This window comes from Drosophila melanogaster, chromosome 2R (genome assembly GCF_000001215.4).
Source record: "Drosophila melanogaster chromosome 2R".
In the NCBI taxonomy this organism is placed as follows: domain Eukaryota; kingdom Metazoa; phylum Arthropoda; class Insecta; order Diptera; family Drosophilidae; genus Drosophila; species Drosophila melanogaster.
Window position 1 is genome coordinate 21,128,543 of NT_033778.4, and position 13,793 is coordinate 21,142,335.

At 45.3% G+C, this 13,793-nt stretch overlaps 2 protein-coding genes across 4 annotated transcripts; one reads left to right on the forward strand and one right to left on the reverse strand.

Annotated features, from left to right (window-relative positions):
* The first annotated feature begins 34 nt into the window (after positions 1–34).
* Positions 35–1,195, forward strand: mago (mago nashi). The gene is made up of 2 exons (NM_057288.4): positions 35–412; positions 471–1,195. The coding sequence occupies exons 1-2, from the start codon at positions 152–154 to the stop codon at positions 651–653; spliced, it is 444 nt and encodes a 147-aa protein (NP_476636.1). The 5' UTR covers positions 35–151; the 3' UTR covers positions 654–1,195.
* On the reverse strand, positions 921–13,719 carry Magi. 3 transcript variants are annotated; one of them, NM_137707.3, is made up of 6 exons: positions 12,997–13,719; positions 9,684–10,690; positions 4,186–4,372; positions 2,107–4,120; positions 1,823–2,048; positions 921–1,766 (listed from the first exon to the last, which is right to left on the reverse strand). In NM_137707.3, the coding sequence occupies exons 2-6, from the start codon at positions 10,429–10,431 to the stop codon at positions 1,333–1,335; spliced, it is 3,609 nt and encodes a 1,202-aa protein (NP_611551.1). In that variant the 5' UTR covers positions 10,432–10,690; positions 12,997–13,719; the 3' UTR covers positions 921–1,332. The 3 variants fall into 3 exon arrangements, with proteins under 3 accessions (NP_611551.1, NP_001286661.1, NP_001286662.1); NM_001299732.1 differs by having other exon boundaries at positions 12,997–13,422; NM_001299733.1 differs by lacking the exon at positions 12,997–13,719 and adding an exon at positions 11,059–11,253.
* Between the last annotated feature and the right edge of the window lie 74 nt (positions 13,720–13,793).

A 13,793-nucleotide genomic window follows, 5' to 3' on the forward strand; every position in this document is an offset into this window, starting at 1 on the left:
TTCGCAGCGAACACTTATCGATACGCGGTGATAGTTATTCCGTGTGTTTTCCCATCTCTAACGCGTTGTAGTAAAGGAAAAAGAGTGGGAAACCAAAAATTGATATTTTTCTGAAAGTCTTTCAAAGTTACGCTTTAAACTAGAAGCAATCATGTCCACGGAGGACTTTTACCTACGCTACTACGTCGGACACAAGGGCAAGTTCGGGCACGAATTCTTGGAGTTCGAGTTCCGGCCGGATGGCAAGCTGCGGTACGCCAACAACTCCAACTACAAGAACGACACCATGATCCGCAAGGAGGCCTTCGTCCACCAGTCCGTGATGGAAGAACTGAAGCGAATCATCATCGACTCGGAGATCATGCAGGAGGACGATCTGCCCTGGCCGCCACCAGATCGCGTGGGTCGACAGGTCGGTTTGCCGCACTCCGTAACTAGAGCTCAACTAAACAACCATGTGTCTTTTTCAGGAACTGGAGATCGTCATCGGAGACGAGCACATCTCGTTCACCACCTCGAAAACGGGATCATTGGTGGACGTGAACCGGTCAAAAGATCCCGAGGGCCTGCGATGCTTTTACTACCTGGTGCAGGATCTCAAGTGCCTGGTCTTCTCACTCATCGGCCTGCATTTCAAGATCAAGCCCATATAAGCCGTAGCCACCACCTCAAGCATAGCCTATTTATCGGACGGACACATCGTATTTTATAATGGAACTTCTACGATACTTGTAATTGTATAAGCTATACCTTTGTACTTTTTGGTACAGTTTGCAGTGAATAAAAAAGGATTGGAAGATACTTTGTTTTCAAAGTCTTGTGTACAGTCTAGATTGTGCTATAGAAGTAAATAGCAAATCTTCGATGTAGTAGCAGACAACAAGTTTAACAATAATAGCAAACACAATAGTAAACCATTTAACTTTTGATGTTATAATGTGTAGGTATATTTGAAAAATACAATTTAATATCTATTGTGTTTGAATAATATACATACTCGAGATAAAAATTTAAAGTCCTTTACATTTGTACAATTCGTATATGTCTAAAACAGCTTAAGCTAAGTGATTAATATCTCACAAACTGGCAAATTGTCTTAACGTTTAAGTACAAGCAGTAACTTAGCCTAAGATAATGATCGGTATCTTAAGAAACTGGAATAAAATACGCACTCACATACGGTTTTGAGACTTGCAAAGGGTTTGGCTTACATATGCTACTAAATTCAGTCTTTGGGGTGAGTACTTTGCTAACGAAAGTACAAACTAAGGGCCTGCAGGCGATGCAACACTATAGAAAGCTCTTATAGAGCCGAATGCGTAGGTCTCAGAGTCATAATTGTGGCTGCTGATGCAGCGCCAAAGTGGCTGAGATATTGTTACTGGGTCGCTCCAAATAGCTGCCATGTCCTGGCACGGGCATTGACATTGGCATCTCAAGATGCTGGTGGTGGTGATTCAGCTGCGCTTGCTGTAGATGCTGCTGCGGAAGTTGCTGCTGGTGGGAGAGTTGTGCCTTCAGGAGACTGGGAGATGCCTGCAGCGGAGTGTTGCTGGACACACCGACGCTACTGCCGCCAGGACTGGGACCACCCTCCTTCAGCGGAACGCCGATAGTGAGACGCACATGAAGACCAGACTCCTTGATGAGATTCACTACATCGCCGTGCGACATGCCAGCTATCTCGATGCGGTTTACTGCCACTATGCGATCGCCCACCTTGAGCTCTCCACAACGATCCGCCGGACTGCCGGGTATTAGTTTCCCTTAATACGTTGATATGTTAGATGAATTGAAACAAAGTCTAAAGTCAGTGGCATACCTATTGTCGAGCCGTAATAGTGGTTCGATGATGATATGATAACAAATCCGAAGCCCTCGTTTTCATGCCGGCTGACAATCACATCATAAGGATAACGACGCAGTTGTGTGCTGACTGGCGCCTGCTGCAAAAGCGGAGTTCGACGACGGCGAAGGATCATGGTAACCTGCCCGCGTAGCGCCGATTCTCCCACCAAAGAAACAACTTTGTGATGCGACGAATTAAGCTGAATTAAACACAGAAGTTAGCCATAATTTAACTAATGTGTGCATAAGTTAACGTACCACGTTGATGCCATCGATGCTCAGGATTTCATCACCCGTATTAATGCGCTGATCCTGATCAGCGGCGCCACCAGGCACTATGTGGCCCACAGTAACCTGAGAACCTTCCTCGGTGCCGCCGACTATGCGAAAGCCGAAACCCAAAGCCTGGCGCTCAAGAGTGACCTCAGTTAACTCGCACTGGTCCGCGTCCTCGGAGACATCCAGCAAGGCTCCGTTTCGCCAGCTTGGCGAATGCTGCATCTGCTGCGGAGGATCCAGGTTGGCGAAGCCCACACGCCTGCGATCGCTAAGCAGCTCGTTGACGCGTCGTTGGATTCGTTCGTTTTGCAGATGCGCAGTCTGCAGCGGCGAGTACTGACCAGTGGTTCCCGACATGGCAGCCTGCTGGGCCTGGACAAAGTATCCAGGGCGGTAGCGCTGCGCCTGGCAGTCGTAGCAGTAGCAAGACTCGTGATGAGCCAGCGGTAGGGGTAGGGGCTGCATACTGGGCGGCATGCCGTAAATGCCACCATTAGCATCTCCCTGAAGCGTCACCTCCGCCAGACGCTCGCTCAGGCGACTAATCTTGGGATATGGATCCATATAGGGAATGTCGTCCAGCTCCTGCAAACTGCTGTTCGACTTTCCTTGGGTCTGCAGCTGAAGCGGTTTCCTCTCCGCGGCAGCAGCACCGTCACCCTCGTCGTCCACCTCGTTGTTCGGCGATTGAATTTGAACCCGTGACCGTCGCGTGTCCACTAGTGGTGTCTTTGGGCGCATGGGTAGCACCTCCTTCACCTGGGTGCTGTACAGGTCCGCCGTGGGCGTCTTGCTGCGAAACAGGCCGCTGCCCACAAAGTTCTTTCGCAGCTTGGCCACATTACCCACCTGGTTAAGTTGGGCGAGCGTGTTGTTGGCCGGCGGATCCGGCGGCGTTCGCTGAATCTTCACAGCTGTGGGCGTTGTCTGGCTGCACTCTTTAAGAAGCTCTACCACGTAGAAGTGCGGCTTGTTGCGCACGTTTAAGCCATTGATTTCCAGAAGAACGTCACCTTCCATCAGCTGAGTGCAGCAGTTGCGATCCAGGATCTTCTTTACGATCTGACCACAGGCGGAATCGGCAATGGTGAAGCCGAAACCCATCGAGCCCTTCATGATCGAAAAGGTATAGATCTCGGGTTTCTTCATTAGAATGAAACCACTGCCGGAACCGCTGGTTTTCTTCGCTCCCTCGCCGGACAAATCCAAGAAGTTGTAATTGCCGTCCATGTTGAGGCGTCGCTGCTTGTCCGACTCGCGCCCATCCACCGCCATGGTGGTCACTACCTCGGTGTTGGGATCATTCGGATCAAAGGGCAGCGGATATCCACGGCAAACTTCAAGGGCGGCCCTCTCGCCAGGCAGAATCGACTGAAAGATATTGACCATGTCGTGGTGCGTGTAGCCCAGCACACAGGTGTCATTCACATAGACCAGAACATCTCCCGTTTGCAGCTGGCCATCCAGCCAGGCAGGTCCGTTTGGCACCACTGTCTTGATCTGGAGAAACTCCTCCACATCCCCACCAGCGCTCCCGTCACTTCCCACAATCGTAAAACCCAGACCGCGGGATGACTTCAGCAGCGTAGTGTTGATACGCTGGCCCTGCAGCTCGGCGGGATTGCGGGTGAACTTGTACGGCAGCTTCATTGGGCTCTCATCCTCCTCCTGTTCGTGCGCTTCTGCCGCCTCTGTGGGCATTGTTTCTGACAACGCAGTGGGTGTCTTGGAGCGCTGTTCCTGCATCTGCTGTTGTTGCTGTTGCATCTGCTGTTGCTGTTGGCTCTGCTCGGCCGCCCGTCGCTTGGCCTCCAGCACTGGGTTCTCGTACTGCGTCCGCCGGTTTACATGATCGATAAAGTACATTCCATACATGGAGTCCTCGATCTTCTCCCATCCGTAAGGCAGCTCGTCCTCGCAGCAATCCTCCAGTGACTTTTTCTGGTACTTGGAGAGCCGCGGATCCAGCCAGTGAGAGGTGCCCGTGTTGTGACTGTACGATATAGTGTATAAGGTCAATATATATGTTTCTAGCTTCTTACCATGTATTATACTCACTCGATGAAGTAGAGCTCGCCGCGTTCAGTGTATGCTGTTTCCCATTTGGGCGGAAGTGGTCCCAATCCGTCGCCCGGATCATCGTGACTCTCGTGGTTCTGATGCTGGACATCTCCAACTCCGCACTCGCTACCAAGGCTGCTGTCCCCCGTCTCGCCGTTGTAGTAGGTGTTCTGCAGCAGGTTCTCTGTGGAATATATGTAACATATTACTTGATTATTTACTGTACGAACAGTGCAGTTTATGCCAGTTAATCAGTATAGAAAATCAATCACCAAACCCAAATCGTTCAATGAACCCCTTTTACAGGTGGCATTTTGAGCTGGTGAAGTTTTGATGCTCAGCCAGCCGAAAATAGTTGGTGTGGTCTTTTGAAATTGAAGCACATAGACAACGAACCCCAATCCCTAGTCCGCATCTCGCAGCCCATTGCCCAGCCCAATCCCCGCCAGCTCTATTGGGAGTCCGGTGAAGCGTGAAGCGTTTTCGATTGGGGCAAGCCAGAATAATAATTATTATTAGCAGTTGCCAGTTGGTGGCAGACAGGCTCTGGTTAGACTGTGACCTACTTTGCTGGCCCACGAGATGGCCAGTGGCCACTACGAGTAAGCACTCACTCACTCATAGTCCCCAATCAAGTCGGATGAGTAATGGGGAAATGTTAATTATGGCCAAGCGAAAGAAGTAAATGAGTGGCCTATGCTTTTAGCCAAGTTGCCCTTGGTGATTTCGCTTGGCAAGCCGCTAAGAGATGATCAGAAGGTAAGCTTCAACTATGAAGTAACCATTGAAGAACTGAATATTATCAAAGTTGGATTAACATATGCTGAAATATGCATCGTTGCTCATTAAAAGAGTGAATGTAAAGTTGTCGTTAGACTTTTTTTTTTAGACCATGCGTCGTTAACCCCTTTCGAGGTGCATGCTCCAACCCAGTTATACATATGTACATATATAAACACATCCAGAGATAAAGCCATGCGAATAGGGCTAATCGAATGTCGGGAGCGCCGGAGAGCCAACAGCCCCAGCGGAGCATCATTCAAAACGTATTGCGAATGATTTGCATAGAAAGATGAATATTTATGCCAGACACTTTCAACTGGAACATGGAAGTGGAGTATGTAGATGGGGCTGGGCAGGTGACACGTCTTTAAACGGTAAAAGCGCCATCGCTCCCTGTTTGCATTGGCTCCAAAAGAGTGGGACACAAATGGAGAGAAGCTCGTTTGAATAACCACACTGAGTGAAAAGAAGTTTGAACTAATATTGAATACAGTGAATACTATATATTGAAGTATCATTAAGATTTATACTAAAAAATTATTAAAACCAAATACTAATTTTATTGATTTTGATTTTTCCCTTTAATATTTATAAAAAATAAAAAAGATTGAACTATTTTTTTCGTGTGCATTTCATAAGTTTATGTTGGTCTAGTCTGCAGAATTCATAGAGTGTTGCAAAGCAGATTTCTGATGGGGAAAACGCTGCTGGCTAAACGAAATCGAGTCAGTTTTTCCAGCACGGAAGTTGTTGGCGGCACAGTTTGCCTTGGACTCCCAAACCATCCCATGATCCAGCACCCACCACCCACTTCGTTTTCCTTCGCCGCTTCGTTCGCAACTTCATTCGACTGCATTGTGTAAATATTTGTAGAATGCGAGGCGAGGCGAGAACGAGAGGGTATTTGATCAGCAGATGTGGCACAGAAATAATGCTCACCGCTGTATATACATACATATATGGAATGTACCAGGGCTTCTCTAGAATCCAAACTAAATGCTGTTTACCTTTCATCCCTACCCAGTTTGGACAACCAGTCCCGAGCTCTACTTGCCGTGTATCTCCTGCTCTTGGACACATATATATGAAGGCAAATATGTGCCACACGCTGCTCCAAATATGCTGAACATGTTTTCTTATCTGCACCTACCAGATAAGCTAAGCAAATGTGTGTTCTCTTCTATGAAAACAGAACGTAAGATCGCTAAATGTTGGGATTGCAAAGTTTTTTGTGATTTTCCCTTGTACATAAGTTTCAAAATCTGAGCAGATTATAGAGCACTAAAAGATCTTCCATTGTAGCTACGCCGCTACTTAATCTATAAAAATTGCTCACTCGCCCAAAAAGATCGCATATCATGCAGGCCAGCGCCAGCAGGCAATCCAAGTGACTCATCTGCTGGGAATGTTGGCTCGAATGGATCTTGAAATTGAAAAGATCGAGTCGAAGAAGAGAAGCAAGACTTTGTGCTACACAAAGCGTGTCCATTACTCATAACAACAGGGATTGCCGTAGTCCGTGTGTCGTTGTTGATAATGATTGACATACGATTATTTGCCAAGATTGTGGCTAATTGCACACGCGGGTTTCGGAGAAACCGTTTAGCCCAGATCCTATCAAGACAGCTCAATCTGAACGCCAAACGGCGATGCATTAATGCTTCGGTAAATGTCTAAAAATAATTAAAACAAAACACAAAGCACGAGCCGCAGAGCATGGAACTCTTGGCCAACATGTGGTACAACAATTGTAGCAGACACAAATACAAAAATCACCGAGTTACGTGAAGTTGTACACAAAATATGCGCCGTCAGTTCATTGACTTTGACCCAAATGGAAAACAAAAGTCGAAACGGAAAGCTACGCACGCGTCTTCTGTGGGTCCACCAGGGTCACGGGGGGCGTGGCAGGTCACGGGTGGAGCCCTAGGGGGCGTGACGGCAAACGGCGCGAGCTGCCTAAGTACCACCAGTTATTATTTCGCCTGCCCAAAAAGCGTTTGTAGTTGCTGCTTCAACTAACATTACAATTAGCTAATTGCCGATTTTAGTCATAGTGATTTTAGCTAATTTAGCTAAATAGTAGTATGAATTATTAGCATTCACTTTTAACTACTTATTCCTAACTGTCCATCACTGATCTAATAAAAGTTAATTTATGTGCATTTGAAACTCAACTTTGTAAGTTGTCTTCTCAAATCGTGTCACTTGGCACGATTTTTTTCGACAAGTTGAGAATTCAAGGAAATCGTTTGCTTAACTGAAATAACAGAGAAAGTCGGGACCTTCTACTTTAGCTGTCTGTATTTTTTTTTACCAATTTCATTTAGCACTGAGTTATGTATAAATCTGTTTTAAGTGCTATATTTTCCCTGCACAGTTTATAACCGGAACTTTCTCGATTTCTTTGTAATATAAAGAAACTTTTAATTGGCAAGGTGAGTGCCTCATGTCGCTGCTAACTTTAATTTGTGTAATTCCGTCGTAACGTCAACATAAATTAGCCAGTAATGAGATGCTTGTTCCGCCGCTTTCTTGCCCGCTAGATTCATTCTGCTGTCCAGTGCAATTTCCCGAGTTACGCAATGAGCCAGCCATGGGATGCCCCTCAATTAGTTGTCCAACTGAATGCACGAAACCATGGCAATTACTTCGCCCGCATTGCAGGCATGCAGAATGACTCCTGGCCGAAGTACTGCGGTCAAAGTCCAGGCCACTCAATTGATGTCATCGAGTCTACGCGACCCACTTGGAATGGGGAAGTTAAGTCAACGTCTTTGTTCTGGCAGGGAATGATGGGTGTGCCCCCCTGTGTCAGCTGTGACGACTCCTTCACGAACTCCTTGCCTGCTCCGCCTGATGATAGCATCTAATTGGCATTGCTGCTTCGTTAACTTGGCTCACATGGCATGCCATAAACTAGAGTTACCCTTCCGCTGTCGCAATCAAGAAATTAATAATCGCAACACATGATGTGCAGGGGACAGTGGAACAGTGGAGCAACTCGAGGCTTCAATGCGACCGGAGTTGGTTCTCGCCACATCTGCTAATTGCCACTGACGTGAGGCGTGAATGATAAGCAAGATACAATGTGCGGCTGCTCCAGGTGGGTGAGTCTAAAGTCGACGACGAGTGCGAGTTCGTTGCCACCACTTGAGACTTGATTGAAACTCCTGGGATTCCGGGCTTCAAATAACAACCCTTTGGCATTCATCTAATAAAATCACACCTTTCCCACTAATTGAGTTGCTTAACGCAGACGGCCAACCCAAAATGAGAGGAGCTTACCACTTAACAATGGGACAGGAATGACAGAGGGAAACAGATGATTCAGTTTGAGATACATACTAACCAGCTGGCTTGCCCAACTTCCGAAAGCGATTTCCCATCTACACCTAGATGGTGTTGTCCAAAATATACATACGTATACTTGATGAGTGGGTTGTGTGTTTTTTAAATGGCAGATGATGTGAAAAACTTGATGAGTGCTTAGAAAGACTAACAAGTTAATATTCGACTGAGACTTTTGCACTTATAAGGTTATGAAATTCTTAATATTCATTTATACTCGCATGTTTTAGGCGCTAGTTAGTCAAATTCAAGTATGGATATCTTGTGCTTAAAACGTTCAACTAATGGTTTGTTCGAACATTTTAACCTAATAGCACCAATCACACCTACAAGCTTAACGACGATCGAATATATATACTATTAAATTCCCACATCATCTAGACCGGCAATTATTAACCCCTCCGAACACACATGCTCCAAAATCGAGGTCGCTTTGAAAATAAACCAGCTTTCTGGGTTTCATTCATGAATGTTCGCGAGACAATGCAGCTAGTCTGGGTTAGATGCCAAGTGGATCGACCAGGTTCATGGGGCTTCAACCACGTTGGTAAAGTGATGACAGGTGTGGATTAAATGAAACGGGAGTAGCATAGCCGACAGTTGAATGGATAAATAAGACAAGAAGGTGAAACCGAGTGTATTATTGAAAGTGCAGCACTTAGTCCTCCAAGAACTGGCTAAGAACGAAGACCCACAACCAACTCTCGAGCTAAGTTAGCGGGTTAACAAGAAAGTGAGTTTTGGTTTACCAATGGTAGCAATGATATCACACCATTCCAGGCACGTGGCCATCCAAACTTCCACCCTGATGTTTGCTTACTTTTTTTGTTTATTTTGATCCCAACTCCCCGCCGTGAGTAGACTAATTTCGTTGGCACTACAAGTGCATTTCGAGTTGAAACCCAAACCAACCAAACCAAAATGTGTAATTGAAACTGAAACGAAAGTGGAAGTGGGAGTGGAATCATAGCCATTGGCCATGTGTGGGCGGAAATGAGTCACTTGAGACGAACGCCCTAAATTAGGTTCAAGAGCTGCTCCGTTGCAAATTAATTTTAATATTTTATTGGGCGAAACGAAAATGGAAATTCGATTTGGAGCACCGGCGCGGCAAACCACACAAACAAGCCATCTACATAATTGATAGCATCATGCGACGGTTAAATTTGTTTTAACATGCTTAATGTATTTTACTTATTTAGACCGTATTAATTATAATTAAGTAAAAACACTTTATGGCATTCATTTATAATGAATACAATTCACTTTTCATTACCTCAGATTCAGATTGCACTTAGATTAGAAATTCTTGCTCAAATTAAAGTTTATTTAAATATGATTTCTTGAGGAATTTGCCTTACCTTTGCTACCCTTGAGAATGCTGTTGGGTGGACCGCCTCGTCCGGTGGCTGCTCCTCCGTGCACTCCGTTGCTGCCAATGCCATTGCTTGGCAATCCGGAGATGAACTGATTATGCACCGACATCTGGCTGTTTAGCGAGGAGGTGCCACTCAACGAGGCAACATCCTCGCGTGAAGCTGAATTTCCAATCACTGCTGAGGCGGATTTCTTAAGTGCCGGCGGCGGTGGCGGACGTAGATGGTGGCCACCTGGTGGCGCTAAACCGCCAGACTTCTCCCCGTTCCCAGTTACAGTTCCATTGCCATGCCCGCTCCCGTTACCAACCACATCTGTGCCAGCCGAGGACAGTGTCTGGGAAGCGGCTGCCATTTCGCCGGCATCGCCACCATCGTCCACATTGTCACGACTGCAATTGAATTTTCTGCTGCTTCCGTTGGCAAGGCTAGAATTTAGATTCGAGTTTCCGTTAAATGTTGCAAAACTGGTCGCGGCGGCAACAGGATGTGGATGTGGATGTGGATGGGAGTGCTGGTGTTGGTGGGAAGCATTCAGAGGCGCCAACTGTTGCGGCTGTTGTTGCTGATAGAAGTGATTGCTGTTGAAATGCTGCTGTTGCTGCTGCTGCTGCTGCTGTTGCTGCTGCAGCATTAGGTAATCGGTGGGAGACTTGGCGGTGGCCACGCCCCTGGCCGCCACACCTGCTCCTCCGCCGGCTGTCGACGTTGTCGTGGCCGTGATTATTGGCATTTTAAGCCGGCTGACTGCCTGGTTTTTAGCTGTCTTTAGCTGCGATCGCAATCTCTCACACAGTTGAATTGTTTTCAGGCACTAGCGCTATTTGGCTCCATTGCATTTGAGTTTCGTTATTTAATACTTTTGTCGATTGTCTCGATTTCGCTTTGTTTCGCTTGTCTGCGTGAATGTTTTTAGATAAACTTTGAACGCTTCTTCATTTTGCCGTTTAAATAATTGTTATGTCATTGAGCTGTCATTCCGGTTCGTGAAGCTGCAAAACAGAACAATCAAAAGAGAAACCATTAATTAGCAGTATGCAAAGTAATATAAACAATTACCATGTGTATGCATACAATAATCGTAAAGCAATAAAGAACGCTTCAGTTCGATTTGGCATGATGCTCATTTTTATTTTAAGATGCAAATATGTGCGACCTCTTTTAATATTTGCTAAAATGTATTTAAAACTGGTGTTTTAAAGCAATATATTTAGCAACCCAATAGAAACAGCTGAGTTCCATTAACTGGAATCTCAAGAGATTGGGAACTCTTGCTTGAAGATTTACAACACTTTATTATTATGAAATTCCTTAATACCCGCAACTTAAACTGCATGGCATGAAAATCATCGCCACATACTTTGAATATCCAACATTGCTGGGTGGTACCAGCTCGCTCTCCACCTCCAAACCTCCAAACCAAGTCCCAGAGCCAACTATCCAGTTAGACAGCTCCCGGCCAGACAAGCGCATTGTTCGATGGCTTGGTCCAGACTGCAGTTGCAAGTGGGGCCAATCAGTAGATTGTTCAGTTAGGCTAGTCAGTATCCATGGCAACCATAGCCGCAGAAAAAAAAACCCCTCCATTGTTGACATTGCAATTTAACGGCGAGCTGCTTCGACTTTCCCATGCCAGACGCATAGTTATAATTATTTTTGTGTGCATTTCATGGCGAGGTTTATCTTAAATTTTCGCCACTTAAAGCCATTTTTTGCAGTCTTCAAGTGCGCTTAAGAAAACCAGCTCGGTTTACTTGGATCCATATATAAAAAAAAAAACAAACTTTCTTTGTTTAATTTGGTGCAGTTAAACATTTGAGCCAGCTAGTTTTAAAACAAATTATATTTTCAGAGCAGATTGAGGCAAGTTTGCAACTCTCGCTACTTTTGAATATGCATTTATATGTATTTCAAAATAAAAGAGCTAGTTTCCCCGCTGCAAATATGAAAACGTTGACTCACGACACACACACAATTATGAGCGCGGGGTAAGGAATAAGAAAATTAACTGTGCGAAAAAAGGGGCATCAAACACGGCAGCAACATAAAGTTCCTCAAGCGAAAAATTTACTCCAATGAGAAAAAAGGCACAACGACGATCGTTGTGTGGATGGAAGCGGCATGGAGGTGGCCACAGGGCAGGGGGAGTACTCCGTGAGGCACACAGCGAGCTGCGGGCACCGCCAAGCCAAGAATTCCAGAAACGACAAACAAAACAACGGCGGAGAGAAACAAGTTTTTCAGAGTATGCCAGCAGATCGCCAGAAAACCGAAAACTGAACTAAGAACTGAAAACCGAAAAACGAAAACTGAAAACCGAAAGGCAACCCCCACAAGTACACAAAAGAAAACGTATAGAGTCCCTTTTGTGGATTACGATTTGATAAGGATTTGGATATTGTCTGTTTTCTGTGTCCCATAATTATAGGGATATTGCTCTAAAAGTACCAATTCCACTGCTCGTTTCTTTGAGTGTAGGGACACGTAACAGGAACGATCCGCGATGGTGGTAGCGATGGTGGTTGCTCCACTTGCCACACCGAGATCCTTCGCAGACCGCAAATGTATGTGCCCAGCCACCTGTCGTTTGAGCATTTCCCATTAGAGAAAAGCCGCAAAAGGAGCGGCAAGCAAAGTTGGTTGAAGGCAAGGAAGGAAAGGAAAGGAAAAGGAAAAAAAAAGATCGGGCCACTTTCGACAAACAGGCGGCGCACGACCAGAAAAAAAATGCCTAGTAACAAATGGCAATCAACAAGGGGAGCGGCTATGGAAAAGCAAGTGAAAAGCGAATAGTTAAGGCCACAATTTCACTGCACGGGGAAAATTCATCATCGGCGTTTATGGGCGCCTGAGGTTTACTGTGAAGTGAGTTGCAATCATATCCAAATGTGGTTAGGCCAGCACGTTATCTTCTTATTTTTGCACATTTAAGTTGGGATTTGATTGCATGAGGATATAACCTATTATTAGCAAAAGAAAGTCTTAACTGTTAGTACTAGTAAGCATTGATAAAAGCATGAACAGTTCTTCAGAAACTAGCAAGTTATGCTCGAAGTAAACAAAATCATCTTTTTTTCATGCAAATTGATCAGCAATCATGGAAACTAGCTTTCAACAGTCGAGTGCCAGATACATTTGCAAATATTTATCTTTTCACGCACGCCTCGCTAATTGCCATCGATCAGAGATAAACTTTCTATCGGGTAATGAAGCAAAGTGGTCAATGCCATGGGCAGAAATTGGAAAAATGTCAATGGGGGAGATAAATAACATTTTCAGTCACTTTCAAAATTCGCACCTTGTTTATTTCTGCTGCCGTTTTGAGTTGTTTTGCTTATTTATTTGGCTCGAAAACGAGTGTTAAGCGAGGGATCGATGATCAGTTTTGAGCATCCAAGTGTCGAACACTTTCCATTTTTATGGTGATTTTCGTTGTTTCTCTTTTTTTTTCTGAAAACGCGTATTTCTGAACACACATGCACATACACTTGTCAACACAACTGAGAGTTGCAGTGGCACTTGTTAACTGTGGTATTATGGCCAAGTTTTTGAACTTGTTGTGGGCCAAAAACCTCCTGGAAAACCCGTTGGAATCGCCGAACGACGTTACACACCTGCGACGATATGTGAAACGAGTTGCTCGTTTTCCATTTAACGCTGCATTCAATTGCAATTCGATTTTCCCGCAACGCGAACCGCACTCCACGGAATATCGAAAACAAATGAAAACTGAGGTGGCGCGTTGAGTTGAGTTGGAAAACCTGTTGCTGCCAAACGACGCACACAGATGCAAATGCTCAGCGACAACAAGCAAATGCAGTCTATTTCGTCCTTTAAAAGGCACTGGAAAGTCTCGAACTTCACTGTTTGGGTAACATGAAATCTTTAGCTAAACGATTGTCTCAACTTTAATTGCAAATTAATGGGAAACAAATTAAAAACACGAAACGAAAAACAAAACAGAAAACAAAATAACGCGACGCTCAACACGACTGCTTCGCAGGCAGTTATCGACTGATGCTTATCGGTCGATATTCACCACACCTAGTATGACCACAGGGGCGATACCCTTTGCTTGGCGCCATTATCGATTTC

Coding starts and splice junctions, on each gene's coding strand:
- mago (NM_057288.4), top strand. CDS start 152: ATGTCCACGGAGGACTTTTACCTACGCTACTACGTCGGACACAAGGGC. Junction 413..470: donor CAGATCGCGTGGGTCGACAG/GTCGGTTTGCCG, acceptor TGTCTTTTTCAG/GAACTGGAGATCGTCATCGG.
- Magi (NM_137707.3), bottom strand. CDS start 10,431: ATGCCAATAATCACGGCCACGACAACGTCGACAGCCGGCGGAGGAGCA. Junction 4,121..4,185: donor GGCGAGCTCTACTTCATCGA/GTGAGTATAATA, acceptor TATATCGTACAG/TCACAACACGGGCACCTCTC. Junction 2,049..2,106: donor GCATCGATGGCATCAACGTG/GTACGTTAACTT, acceptor TGTTTAATTCAG/CTTAATTCGTCGCATCACAA.